At 44.0% G+C, this 13,617-nt stretch overlaps 1 protein-coding gene across 2 annotated transcripts in view; it reads right to left on the bottom strand.

The window, feature by feature from the left end:
- Nucleotides 1-13,617, bottom strand: part of ITGA1 (integrin subunit alpha 1) — a 169,980-nt gene that overhangs the window by 61,536 nt on the left and 94,827 nt on the right. For both annotated transcript variants that reach the window (XM_040262256.1, XM_040262255.1), the window contains exon 8: nt 12,858-13,008. In XM_040262256.1, coding sequence (XP_040118190.1) covers nt 12,858-13,008 — 151 coding nt within the window. The remainder of the gene's footprint in view (nt 1-12,857; nt 13,009-13,617) is intronic.

The following is a 13,617-nucleotide window of genomic DNA, read 5'->3' as shown; positions in this document are numbered from 1 at the left end:
AGGTGGCCAAAGTACTGGAGTTTCAGCTTTAGCATCATTCCTTCCAAAGAACACCCAGGACTGATCTCCTTTAGAATGGACTGGTTGGATCTCCTTGCAGTCCAAGGGACTCTCAAGAGCCTTTTCCAACACCACAGTTCAAAAGCATCAATTCTTCGGTGCTCAGCTTTCTTCACAGTCCAACTCTTGCATCCATACATGACCACTGGAAAAACCATAGGCTTGACTAGATGGACCAAAGTTATATCTCTGCTTTTGAGTATGCTGTCTAGGTTGGTCATAACTTTCCTTCCAATGAGTAAGCGTCTTTTAATTTCATGGCTGTAATCACCATCTGCAGTTATTTTGCAGCCCCCCAAAATAAAGTCTGCCACTGTTTCCACTGTTTCCCCATCTATTTCCCATGAAGTGATGGGACCGGATGCCATGATCTTAGTTTTCTGAATGTTGAGCTTTAAGCCAACTTTTCACTCTCCACTTTCACTTTATCAAGAGGCTTTTTAGTTCCTCTTCACTTTCTGCCATAAGGGTGGTGTCATCTGCATATCTGAGATTATTGATATTTCTCCCGGCAATCTTGATTCGAGCTTGTGCTTCTTCCAGCCCAGCATTTCTCATGATGTGCTCTGCATATAAGTTAAATAAGCAGGGTGACGATATATAGCCTTGACGTACTCCTTTTCCTATTTGGAACCAATCTGTTGTTCCATGTCCAGTTCTAGCTGTTGCTTCCTGACCTGCATATAGGTTTCTCAAGAGGCAGGTCGGGTGGTCTGGTATTCCCATCTCTTTCAGAATTTTCCAGTTTATTGTGATCCACACAGTCAAAGGCTTTGGCATAGTCAATAAAGCAGAAATAGATGTTTTTCTGGAACTCTCTTGCTTTTTCGATGATCCAGTGGACATTAGCAATTTGATCTCTGGTTCCTCTAGTTAACTGTAATTATTTAGATTTTCTATCAGGTTTCCTCAAACATTTAGTTTTAAATTTTTTAAAGTAAGGTTTATTGAAATATAGTTTATATATAATAAAAATCACCCTCTTTAGATGTACAATTCTGTGAATTTTGACAAACCTAAACAGTTGTGTTCCTACTGCACTGAGATTAGGCTGTTTCCAGCGTTCCAGTTGCCTCTTGCCCCTGTGTAGCCAGTCTCCTCTTCTTTCTAACTCTGTGCAAACACTGATCAATTTTCTGTCCTTACAGCTTTGGTTTTTCTAGAACGTTAATGGTAAGGAATCAAATAGTATGTTGCCTTTTGTGTCTGGGTTCTTTCATTTTGCATAAAGCTTTCAAGAGTCATCCATGTAATCACATGTATCATAATTCAGTCCTTCTGATTGTTGAGTAGGACTCTACTGTCTAGAAACACAGGTCATTTGTTGAGGACATCTGGGTTGTTTTCAGTTTCAAGTGATTATGAATAAAGCTGCTCTAAGTATTTGTGCTTAGAAATACTATCTGTTTTCTTTTTTCTTGAGTAAAGATCTAGGAATGAAGGCACTGTGTTCTACAATAAAAGTATATTTAACTTTATAAGAAACTGCCAAAATATTTACCAGAACAACTGTTCCATTTTTCCATTTCACCTTTCCCACCAATAACGTGTGAGAGACTCAGTTGCTTTGCATCCATGACAATTCTTGGTATTATCAAGTTTTTTCCTTTCTTCCAGTTTTAGCAATTCTATTGGTGTGTAGGGGCTTCCTTGATGGCTCAGTAGTAAAGAATCTGCCTCCTACTGCAGGCAACGCTGGCTCGATCCTTTGGTTGGGAAGATCCCCTGGAGAAGGAAATGGCAACCCACTCCAGTATTCTTGACTGGCAAATCCCATGGACAGAGGAACCTGGAGTGCTACTGTCCATGGAGTCACCAAGACCATCAGACAGGACTTAGCAACTCAACAACAACAATATGTGGAAGAATACAGCTGTCAGAACTCATCAGATTGGTTACTTTGTGCACAGTATTCACACTGAAGTTTTGCATTGTATGTGGTTTATCAGTTTTTGAAAATGTAATGATCTATAATGTCATGCAGTGATATGGATGAATCTTTACAATTTAATATTCAGGTTTGAAAGTTTTGAAACATTGGATGTTTTAGCTTTTATAAAGTTAAAAACAAGAAAATCTTTTTCAAATTAATTTTTTTCCCAGATATGCACAGTTTCCAAAGACTATTTAGGAAAAAAAATCAAGAGATTGTCAGTATAGGATTTGGGCTGATGGTTACTAGGTGGAGGAAGGCAGGTGATGAATGTGATAAGGCAGGTGGTAAGTTGTCAGAGGACCAAACTAGCTCTTGGTTTGGGTAGTACATTCATGGTTATTACAACGTTATTAAAATAAGTATGCAGGTACAATTATAGACACAGAAACAAACAAAGTGGGCCATGCTTTGACAATGATGAGAATGTCTCCTGAACCAAAGTTCATGATTCATTCAGTTCTGTGCTCCTGAAATCCAAAATGCAAAGGTAACACTCATGAGCTCCGTGCTATTGCTTTTTTTTTTTTTTTTAAATATGTGACTCCTTAGGGAGAAGAAGAATTATGACCCTCATGACCAGGAGGTTATCAGAATTTTCTAGCTTCATTTTATCTTTAAACAGTAGACATGGATTTGTCTGACATCATTAACAACAGAGACTCCATGGTGCTTCCAAAGTCCTGTTACAGAGAAGAGTTGAGTCTCCAATTACAGTTTGGCACCAAGGACCGGGTGGATCTTGGACAGTTAGGCAGGTGGGCACAGGTGGAGGCATCCGTGCTGGCTGCCTGGCCCCTGCCTCCCCTCCTCTGAACACATGGCTCCCCCACCTCTCCTCAGCTGCCTGCTCTCAGCCTCCACATGTATTTCCTTACTGTGAGGTTTAGAATGTTAGATTTAAAAACTGACTTTTATTAAGATGGGTATAGCTTTTCACTCGTAGAAGGAAAATAACTAACATGATTGTTTTAAGTGTTGTTTATGATCTTCGACATACTTGTTTATTTGTATCATAAAACGCACAACCATTTAGATCAACTGAATCGCTCTGCTGCTGCTAAGTCGCTTCAGTCGTGTTCGACTCTGTGCGACCCCATAGACAGCAGGCCACCAGGCTCCCCCGTCGCTGGGATTCTCCAGCCAAGACCACTGGAGTGGGTTGCCATTTCCTTCTCCAATGCATGAAAGTGAAAAGTGAAAGTGAAGTCGCTCAGTCGTGTCTGACTCTTTGAGACTCCATGGACTGCAGCCCACCAGGCTCCTCCGTCCATGGGATTTTCCAGGCAAGAACACTGGAGTGGGGTGCCATTGCACCCTAAATGTTAACGTGAGAAAACGAGTTGGGTACCAAGTAGGCAGGCAGGCAGTGCATCATAGTTCTCAAATTTTCCTTCTTAGTGAGAAGGGGGTGGGGGTTTTATTGCTGCTTCTTTCCCCCTGCTGGAGGGGCCCAGAGGGAGTACTACACATCTGTACCCCGGGGGCTTCCTGTGCTCCAGGACCACCAGGGCATTTCTCCAGGTCCCTTGTCAGTTACCTAGCTCCTACACCTGTAAAATGCCCTTGGAGGCAAAATGCCTTACTGTCTGTGACTAACTCTGAACTGCTTTGAAGAAAGCACACCATTTAGGAAAACTAGAGCTAGCTCTAAGGTAAATGGGCACAATTATTCTTGACCACTATGTCCAGATTTATGGAGGAGCTTTCAAATCACACCAGAACACAAAAACTTAGCTCCTGTTTATTTGGCTGAAGAGCAAATGCCAAACATCAGAAGTGGTCTACATTTTAACAGAGACCACTAGTGCTTTTCCCACTTTGGGCTGCTTAACGGGTAAGAGAATGAAATGGAAACGGTAGTAGAGAGTTGGTCTAATGCTCTTCCTGCAGGTGGGTGTCTCACCACAGCTGGGTGTACATGCCCCAGAGTAAGATGGAAAAGGCAGAGTCTCTGAGGTCCAGAGTATTTATTACATCCATGGTGTGGATTTCAGGATCTCTGGCCCTTGCTCAACACCTCATTCTCCACTTGGTATTCTCTGGACACACTGGTAGACCTCTCTTTTGTTGGCAGTTTTGATATGCATGAATTTCTTTTAGATTTATAAAAATTCTGTATCATGTGAAGCCCTCCAAGTCCCCACTGATTTACCTAATTTTTTCTGTAAGTCCTTATCTTACCTCCTTTGTTCCTATATAACATATTTTACATTTACTATTGAATTGACATATTAGCTTCCATTTCACTTATAAACTGATGTGGCTAAAGATACACATAAAACATTGTCTTGAATTATACATAATTGAGGCTCTTAGTTGCAATGTAAATGTTATCAGAAATTTAGTGCTTTATGTCACAGGACAGAGACAAGTGGGTAAAGTTCAATGGGGAAGATGCCCAAGTAACAAGAATAAAAATAAAATGTATGCATGTAATATGGCAGTATATATTTAGAAGAAAATATAAGAAGAGAATTCCCACAGAAATTACAAGATAAAATAATTCTCACAGAATCCACAGGAATTACTGTGACTTGCAGCTAGTTTGAACTATTTTGCATCACAGAATAAAAATGAAAACAGAGAGAAATGTATTTTGGTCCTTTACCCAAGGATCTGGTAGCTGGTAAAAACATTCTTTTCTATGAATCAGAGGGGATACAAAATAATACTTATAAATTACTCCTGTTCACTTAATATGTCAAGCCCAGGCATTTGGTATTCTGCTAATATTTACCTGGAATAGACAGTCAGAATTGAAGCTCCCTTGAGGCAGATGTGTCAAATGTAAACTATAACGCTCATTTACATGTAGTACCGTACCTTTTGTGTGCCAATGAAAGAAATTCTAAGATATTTTCTAACTTCCTTATTTTCATTTGAATGCTGCAGGTTATCCAATTTTACAGCCATTATAATCCCCGCCATCACCATTTAAGGTTAGAATCTGAATATAAAGCAGGCTCCTGCTAGTAATGTCTAATATATTTTCAAGTGACAGAACAGAGACCATGCAGAAGGGTCCTCAAACCAGCTCAGCGCCCTCACCAAATCTGAGTGTTTCCCAGGAAGTGTGTGCAGTTTTATCAGAGTGTTTATCTTTTCAGTAGTCAATCTTTTGGAGCGGTTGTCTGCCCCCAAAACACATCTCTGAGTTGTTCAGGATCAAATGGTGAGGGAAAAAAGATGAAGAAGGAGGAAGAGTCCAGGCCATAACAGGGCTAGACCCCCAAGAATATTTGATCTTATTGTGAAGAGGTGTGGAGAAGTTCCTGAAACCTTCCCATGTAAATACACAAGGAGAAGAATTAAAATAACTGTCTTATTTCCTAGTTTGGTATAAATTAAAAAACACATATTAGGTTCACTTGGAAAATATATGAATTGGGAAAATAACAAATAATTGTTGCTAAACTGACATTTTCCTATACTTTTGTTTATACCATTTCAAAGAACAATTTGATACTAATTCATTGATTAAAATGGGGAAGAGACTCATGATTTTATGGTTCTCCAGGAAGGTGAATGCAATCATGAGACCTCTTTTTGACCATATAAGGGGCAAAATGTAAATTATCAACAAAGGATCCAACAAAGGGAAACAGAATTAAGGGCAAGAAATACTGAATATGCAGTCAGGTATAATGCAAGAGTGATATAAAATTCACTTAAAATTAAGAAACAATGAAATGATAGATACTTTAATTCCACTGAAGTTTTCCTAATGCTAATGCTGCTGCTGATTAACTCAGCTCATAGCCTGCATCTGTGGTACCTGCAATGCTAGACTATATCCTCTGGGAGGAAACTGAACAAATGATGGCATCTCTGGTACCTGGTTGTGTGAGACAAACTGGGCATTTGCTGGCTTTGCATACTAAAGAGACCAGGCATAGTCTCTACCTGTGGACAGTATCTCTGAGCGAAGACTGGGCCATGAGGAATTATCCTCAACCCTGGAAAAGATCAAAATAGCTGTAGTGTATGAGGAAACAGACAGAACAGGCTCCATCTTGAAAGCAGGACTCCATGTTGGGCTGGACTGTGGACTTTGAGCTATAGGCCCAGGATCTATGGAAATGACATACCAACTGGAAAACCAGGCCCCCTGGATGGAACCCCAGGGCTCATACCTAGACTCTCCATTGCCTAAAAGAATACCCTAATTATCTGTATAACCAAATAAAATCATAAATTCTATTATGCTTATTGGAGTATGACCACAGGCCTATTGATAATTGTCTACTGTTAACTACCTAGGCTTAAGGCATATGAATCACGTTTAACTTTGATTCTATCTTTCCCTTCCTTTGTTCAGACTAGTTTCAGGGAATTTGGGGAGGTGGGATTGGGCATGTACACTTAGGTTATATGGGCTTCCCTGGTGGCTCAGAGGGTAAAGCGTCTGCCTACAATGAGGGAGACCTGGGTTCGATCCCTGGGTTGGGAAGATCCCCTGGAGAAGGAAATGGCAACCCATTCCAGTACTCATGCCTGGAAAATCCCATGGACTGAGAAGCCTGGTAGGCTATAGTCCATGGGGTCGCAAATAGTTGGACACGACTGAGTGACTTCACATCACTTAGGGTATATAAGGTTTTCACAAAAACTGGTCGGGGTCCTTGGCTAAGAGGAGACTCTGCCTTGGGCCCACCGGTGTAATAAACTGCACTTCATTATCTGCATTGTCCTTCTGAGTGAGTTTGTTTCCCAGAATGTGTGGCTACAACATTTGGTGCGTGGGCTGGGAAACCCCTCACTTTGAGGAGACAAGTCTCATTTGAGGCCACCCTGAGGCTTTGTGGCTTGAATCTCCTAGAGGGGGGAAGGTGCCTCGCCCCTCTGGAAGAATTCAGCCTTTCAATGCCCGGTTTCTTCACTTTGGCAGGTAGTGAATAGCAGCAAGGAGAAGGCAATGGCACCCCACTCCAGTACTCTTGCCTGGAAAATCCCATGGACGGAGGAGCCTGGTGGACTGCAGTTCACGGGGTCGCTAAGAGTCGGACACGACTGAGCAACTTCACTTTCACTTTTCACTTTCATGCATTGGAGAAGGAAATGGCAACCCACTCCAGTGTTCTTGCCTGGAGAATCCCAGGGACGGGGGAGCCTGATGGGCTGCTGTCTCTGGGGTTGCAGAGTCAGACATGACTGATGCGACTTAGCAGCAGCAGTAGCAGCAGAACGGCAGCAAGGGAACTGAGCGCTCAGGTGGGGAGGAACCCACCTGTCAGGGTGGAAGAGGGGGTCTGATCACCGCCCTGGGAGGGACTAGAAGGAGTAGGGACCCACAGGAGCCTGGAATAGACAGGTGGCAATTGGTACACAGGTTGACGAGTGTTAAGGCTTAGGAAGGAAATTTGTGAATGTCATTTAGGAGGTGGTGTCCATGCCGTCTTAGGGAAAATTATTACCAAGCAATCGCCAGGGGATTGTTAGGAGAAGAAACTTGGTCTTTGTGTGCACGTATTCTGCCCTTCCCAAGGAGGTGTCCTATCTGTGTGAAACTCTTGACCGCCTCGGAATTGTCAGGCTAGAAGGCGGGGGATACATAAGTGAGTATGAACTGGCTTTTCTGAAGATGGCTTGGGAGGTGGGATATTTAACCCATCTGTGTTTTTATCCGCACCTGATCAAACCCACGAAGGCAGAACGGACTTTAAAAGTTAAGGGAGAAACAGTCTTGGCCCACGTGGTGTTCTGGTTTGGCTGTGCTGACTGGCAGGTGAAGGCACACCGATCCCCCTTCTCCCTCTGGGATCTGGCAGGTAAGGCTCTTCTCACCCCAATTAGGAAGGAGGCGGAATGGCAATTTAAATGTTTCATTGAGTAGAAATAACAGAAGTACATAGGGTACTGAGAACTTTGTAGTCAGAAAGAAAAGGAAAAGTAGAAGAAGGTCTGAGAAGGTAAGCAAGATGGGAGGAAGTGAATTTATGGCAACTGTATTGGAGTGCATGATTAAAAATTTAAAGAAGGGATTTGGAGGAGACTATGGAGTGAAGATGAAGCCTAACCGCCCCCACAGACTCTGTGAGGTCGAAGCCCCCTGTGAGAGTAGGATGGCCCCCAGAGAACACCATGAACTTAAAAATAGTGGAAGCAGTCTATACAGTAGTCATAGAAGAGCCAGGACACCCGGATCAATATCCATATACTGACTCATGGCTAGGCTTAGCTCAAGATGCTCCTACTTGGGCGAGGTTCTGTATCCAGAAGGGAAAGGGAAAAGTATTAATGGCACAAAAATTGACTGATGATAAAAAAGGAAATTCTACAGGATTTGGACAGTGACGACCTGACCCCTCCCCCATACTGGATAATGATGCTCCTGCTTCAGTGCTCCACCAGGATCAGAGGCCGCCTTAATGCCCAATCCAGGGGCCAGGTGAAGTCCTGCAGCAGCCGCTGCTCCTCCGCCAGCTCTTCCCGAGGTCGTAGAGACGCCACCTCGGCAGGCTCCGATCCCGGTGACAGAAGCCTCTGGCCAACACTTCCAGGATCCAGCTTCAGCCGAACCGCTCAAGCTATACCTGCCTCTCCCCGTGAGTCACTGATAAGAAGGGGAGGGAGATGTTGGAATTAAGCACAGACTTCCCTCTGCCAGAGAGCTGGAGGGAATGCAAGCGAACAGACAAGAGACTTACAATGTTAGCTGCTGCTCTGGGAAAATCTATCTTGGGCCCTTCAGAAAACCTCCTCTGCCCCAGGAACAGGACAGTCCTTCAACTGGTCCCAGTGGAGGCCCCAGGCCCTGTTACAGCCAAACCAGTGTGCCTGGTGCCGAGGTTTTGGCTACTGGAAGAATGAATGCTCTAAGGCAAGGAAGGAGAAGGAAAATCCCGCAGTTGTGGGGCTTGCTGGCTTGGAAATTAAATAGGGTTGTCAGGGCTCAGAGATATTAGGTCCCTGAGAGCCCATGGTAACCTTAAAAGTAGGGTACCAAACATTCTTGAGTGCCCAGTACCCCTGTTGGGAAAGAGACTTTCTCTCCATACTAGGAGCACAAGTGACTTTCTCCCTGGAGGAGAGGCCCACCTTCCTGATGGACACTATGATTTATTTGCTCTCTCTCTCAATAACCCCCCAAGATAAGTGGAGGTTGCATGAGCCTCCGAAGGAAGAACCAGGTGGGCTGGAAGAGCATGAGAGAGAGCTAACTCAATTACTCCCTGAGGTCTGGGTGGAAGACACCACCCCCCAACCCCTAACCAGGCTGGCTAAATAGAGGCCCGGGCTGGCGTACTACCCCACATCAATAGATTGAAACAAGTGGGCATTCTGGTAGAGTGCCAGTCGGCTTGGAATATGCCAGTACTGCCAGTCAAAAAGGAAGGAGGACAAGACTATAGGCCTGTACAGGATCTCAGGCTAGTCAACCAGGCTACTGTGACTTTACACCACACTGTTCCAAACCCCTATACCTTACTTAGCCTCCTCCCACCGAGGACTAAAGTTTATACTTGCCTAGATCTCAAGGATGCCACCTTCTGCGTACTCCTCACCCCAGCATCACAGCCCATCTTTGCCTTTGAATGGGAAGATCCAGTTGGGGGCACCAAACAACAGCTCACCTGGACTCCCCCACAAGGGTTTAAGAATTTCCCAACCATCTTTGGGGAAGCCTTGGCTTCTGACCTGGACTCATTCCACACAGAAAAGTACAGATGTTGGCTCCTACGATATGTGGATGACCTGCTGCTGGCTGCCGAGACCAAGAAAAAATGCGGGGAAGGGACAAAAACACTGCTCCGGCTGCTGATGGAAGCAGGTTACTGGGGGTCGAAGAAGAAGGCACAGATCTGCAAGGAGGAGGTAAGGTATCTGGGGTTTGTCTTAAAGAAGGACACAAGGTTCCAGACCCCAGTTGGGTCCTATATACTGATGGCACTAGCCTGATAAAACAAGGACTAGGGCTGTCAGGTTAGCCAAAGCGGAATTATTGGTACTGGAGGAGCTGGCACACACTCTAGTAAGCCACACACACCAAGCAACCCACCTAGGCCATGCTGCCTGCTCACAGGTTAATGCTGCCTCTCGGCACAGACAAAAACCTCTGGAGATTCAGCTGAAAGGCACGCTGCCCTTAGGACACCTGGGAGTGGACTTCGCTGAAATGAAACCTCACCGGCGCTACTGTTACCTGCTGGTTATGGTATGTATGTTCTCGGTAAGGGTAGAAGCTTTTCCTACCTGGACTGAAAGAGCATCAGAAGTAGCCCGGTGCCTGCTTAGGGAAATAGTTCCCAGATTTGGATTGCCTACCAGCATTGGATCAGACAATGGCCTGGCTTTCATAGCTGATTTAGTACAATAAGTAAGCAAAACTGTAAACATCAAATAAAAACTGCACACTGCATATAGGCCCAGAGTTCTGAGATGGTGGAATGAACCAACTGGACACTTAAAGAGACTCTCCAAGTGGATCATAGAGACTGACTGCTCCTGGGTGGACTTGCTTCTGATGGCTCTGCTCAGACTCAGGATGACCCCATGGTCCCAAGGCTATTCTCCAAACAAAATTGTGTATGGGAGGCCCCCTCCCATAATAAAACAGAGGTCAACAAATTTGCCTCAGGTAAGGGGAGATGGGATTTCACAGCAGATGGAGCTGGGTAAGGTAATATATCGGGTAACTAAGTTTGTACAAGAAAGGGTGTTTGTACAAGAAAGGGTGCCCTTAGGGAACAGATTCACAAATTTGGGCCTGGGGATCAGGTGTGGGTCAAGGACTGGAAACATGACTCCTTGGCCCCACATTGAAAGGGTCCATATACTGTTGTTCTAACCACTCCCATGGCAGTTAAAGTTGCAGGTGTCACTTCCTGGATCCTCCACATGAGTGTGAAGAGAGCATACCACGCAGATCTGGAGGACGCCGAGTGGACTACACAAAAGGACCCCACTGATCCCCGTGAAACCAAGATCATCTTAAAGAAGAAAAAGAGGTGAAGCTACAATTAACTGCTGCTACAAGGACTTGCTGGTATCATCTTGAGACTAACCATAGTTTCAGCACAAGGAGGGACCTGTGCTATAATTAATGTTGAACGTTGTGTATTTATTCCTGCTTTATCTGGCAATGTATCAGCCACCCTAGATGACATGAAAGGTCAGGTAAAAGCTATGTCTGATGATGATCTTTCTTTTTGGACTTCGGTCCTATCTTGGGTGGAGGGTGATTGGTGGAAAACTATATTTACCATTGTTATAGTTGCCTTGATAGTTCTGCTTTGTGGATCTTGCATTTTATAATGTATTATGAACTTTGTGACCCAGAGCTTGGTGTCGTTCTCCCAAAGTGGCAGTCAGAGAGTCAGGGTGCAATATATCCCTATGAGTGATGCTCATACTATGAGTTAAGAGCATCAAGAGAGGGGAATGTAGGAGGAAACAGACAGAACAGGCTCCATCTTGAAAGCAGGACTCATCTTGGGCTGGACTGTGGACTTTGAGCTATATGCCCAGGATCTATGGAAATGACATACCAACTGGAAAACCAGACCTCCCGGATGGAAGAACCCCAGGGCTCATACCTAGACTCTCCATTGCCTAAAAGAATACCCTAATTATCTGTGTAACCAAATAGAATCATAAATTCTATTATACTTATTGGGGTATAACCACAGGCCTATTGATAAATGTCCACTGTTAACTACCTAGGCTTAAGGCATATGAATCACTGGTTAACTTTGATTCTATCTTTCCCTTCCTTTGTTCAGACTAGTTTCACGGAATCTGGGGAGGTGGGTGTGGGCACGTACACTTAGGGTATATAAGGTTTTCAAAAACTGGTTGGGGTCCTTGGCTAAGAGGAGACTCTGCCTTGGGCCGACGGTGTAATAAACTGCACTCCACTATCTGCATTGTCCTGAGTGAGTCTGTTTCCTGGAATGCATGGCTACAACAGTAGTAGCAGGAGAGGTGATGATGGATTGAATAATAACTGGCAAATGATAACTTAAAGAAGTGACAACAAGAGGAGTGAGAAATAATGGAATGTTTTAAATTTTTAAAAAATCTTATACCCTAAATGAAAAAGAAAATGAATGTTGCAACTGTTTATAACCTGTCACCTTGGTTATAAAATAAGAAATAGGCACCTTGCCTCAGGGAAGCAGTGACTCAATTGTGTGTTCTGGGGCTTCATCAAGGATGAATCTCTCTCTCTTCCCTACCTACAGTTGGCTGGGGTGTCTTTCACTGTTCACATGTTTGAAAGGAAAAAGGGAAATATCACTGACTAAATGCTGAAAAACAAATTGTGGGTAATAGCTGTTGTTACTGGGAGTTAGTGATGGGCAGGAAAGCCTGGCATGCTGCTGTCCATGGGGTCACAAAGAGTTGGACATGACTGAGCCACTGAACTGAATGAACTGAACTATAAATAAAAAGGATTTTGTTGAAAAGCAATTTTGGTTGAACTTTTAGAGTTCTGAAATCTTTCATTCTCTATTAAAAAAAAAATCAATTTAAGAAACCCCCCTCCCCCAAGGCTGAAGGCATATGTTCTCCACCCATCCCTCCATCCTTTCCCTTTCCCTTCCTCTTTTCCCCTCCCTATTTCTGTCTCTTTCTCTCTCCCTCCCTCGCTTGCTTCTTCTTATGCATTTTCTCCTTTCTCCCTCCTCAGCCTCTCCTCATTTTCTCCCTTCCTTTCTTGTAGTGATTGTTTGCTGAGTCTCCAGTTGTCAGACACTATGTTGAAGACACAAAAGGGGCAAGTCCTAATCCTGCCTCCACAGAGTTTACTTCCAAATGGAGACACTTCTGTTTTCCAACCTTGCTTGCATAACTCTCATAAAATAATCACGATATGCACACATCAGAGCCTGAAAGCCATCTCTAGCCCCGTACTTACAGCTATGGAAAACCGCTGAATGCTTTCATCCTCACAGTCCTGGATGACCTTATTCAGCCGGTGGTTGTCATGGGACTCTCCATCCGTCACAATCACCATGACTTTTTTAACCCCTCTTCGGGCACCCCGGGCTTCAGTGAAAGCCTCTTTCCTGAAATAATCACAGACAGAAGAGGAGCAATTCAAACATCAGCCCAAGTTTAGGCAAAGTGATCAACAAAATGAAAACACTGCCAGCTCCAGGGAGCCCATTAACATTGACTCCCATTGTTCAAGCCAGGAGCCATGATGCTCATTGTTTGTAATAGGTTAAGATTTATTCCAGATGATGGAGAGGTTACCATTTTGCTAATCACCATTTATCCCTTGTGGGATATTTTGTTTATCCAAAAGGCAGCAGCCTTTCATTCTTTGGAAATTTCAAAGGGAAGGTGTTGACTGGAGCATACAGAAGGTTTAGAGAAGGTCAGATTTGAAATACTCTCCCACAGCCCCACCTTTCTCTGTAAACCCTCCTTGTCTCACTTGACAGTCTTCTTTCTGTCTGCTTTTGGCAGAAGCTTTTGCTTTAGCTCTCACTTCCCACACCTAGTCTGACATTCACAGAAGAGTGTGGCCATCTTCTGAGCTACAGAGTGGGTATGGAAGAAAACAGAGTATCTGCATGGCTATGAGTGCTTGAGAGTGCACTTGGATAGGGGGTAAATTTTAGACAGGAATTAGACTGCAGATGGCAGTGGTCTGAATCAGTGACAGAGTT

This window comes from Oryx dammah, unplaced genomic scaffold (assembly GCF_014754425.2).
Source record: "Oryx dammah isolate SB20612 unplaced genomic scaffold, SCBI_Odam_1.1 HiC_scaffold_20, whole genome shotgun sequence".
Lineage (NCBI taxonomy): Eukaryota > Metazoa > Chordata > Mammalia > Artiodactyla > Bovidae > Oryx > Oryx dammah.
Note: the sequence above shows the minus strand (reverse complement) of the source record. Positions and strands in the feature narration are given on the sequence as shown.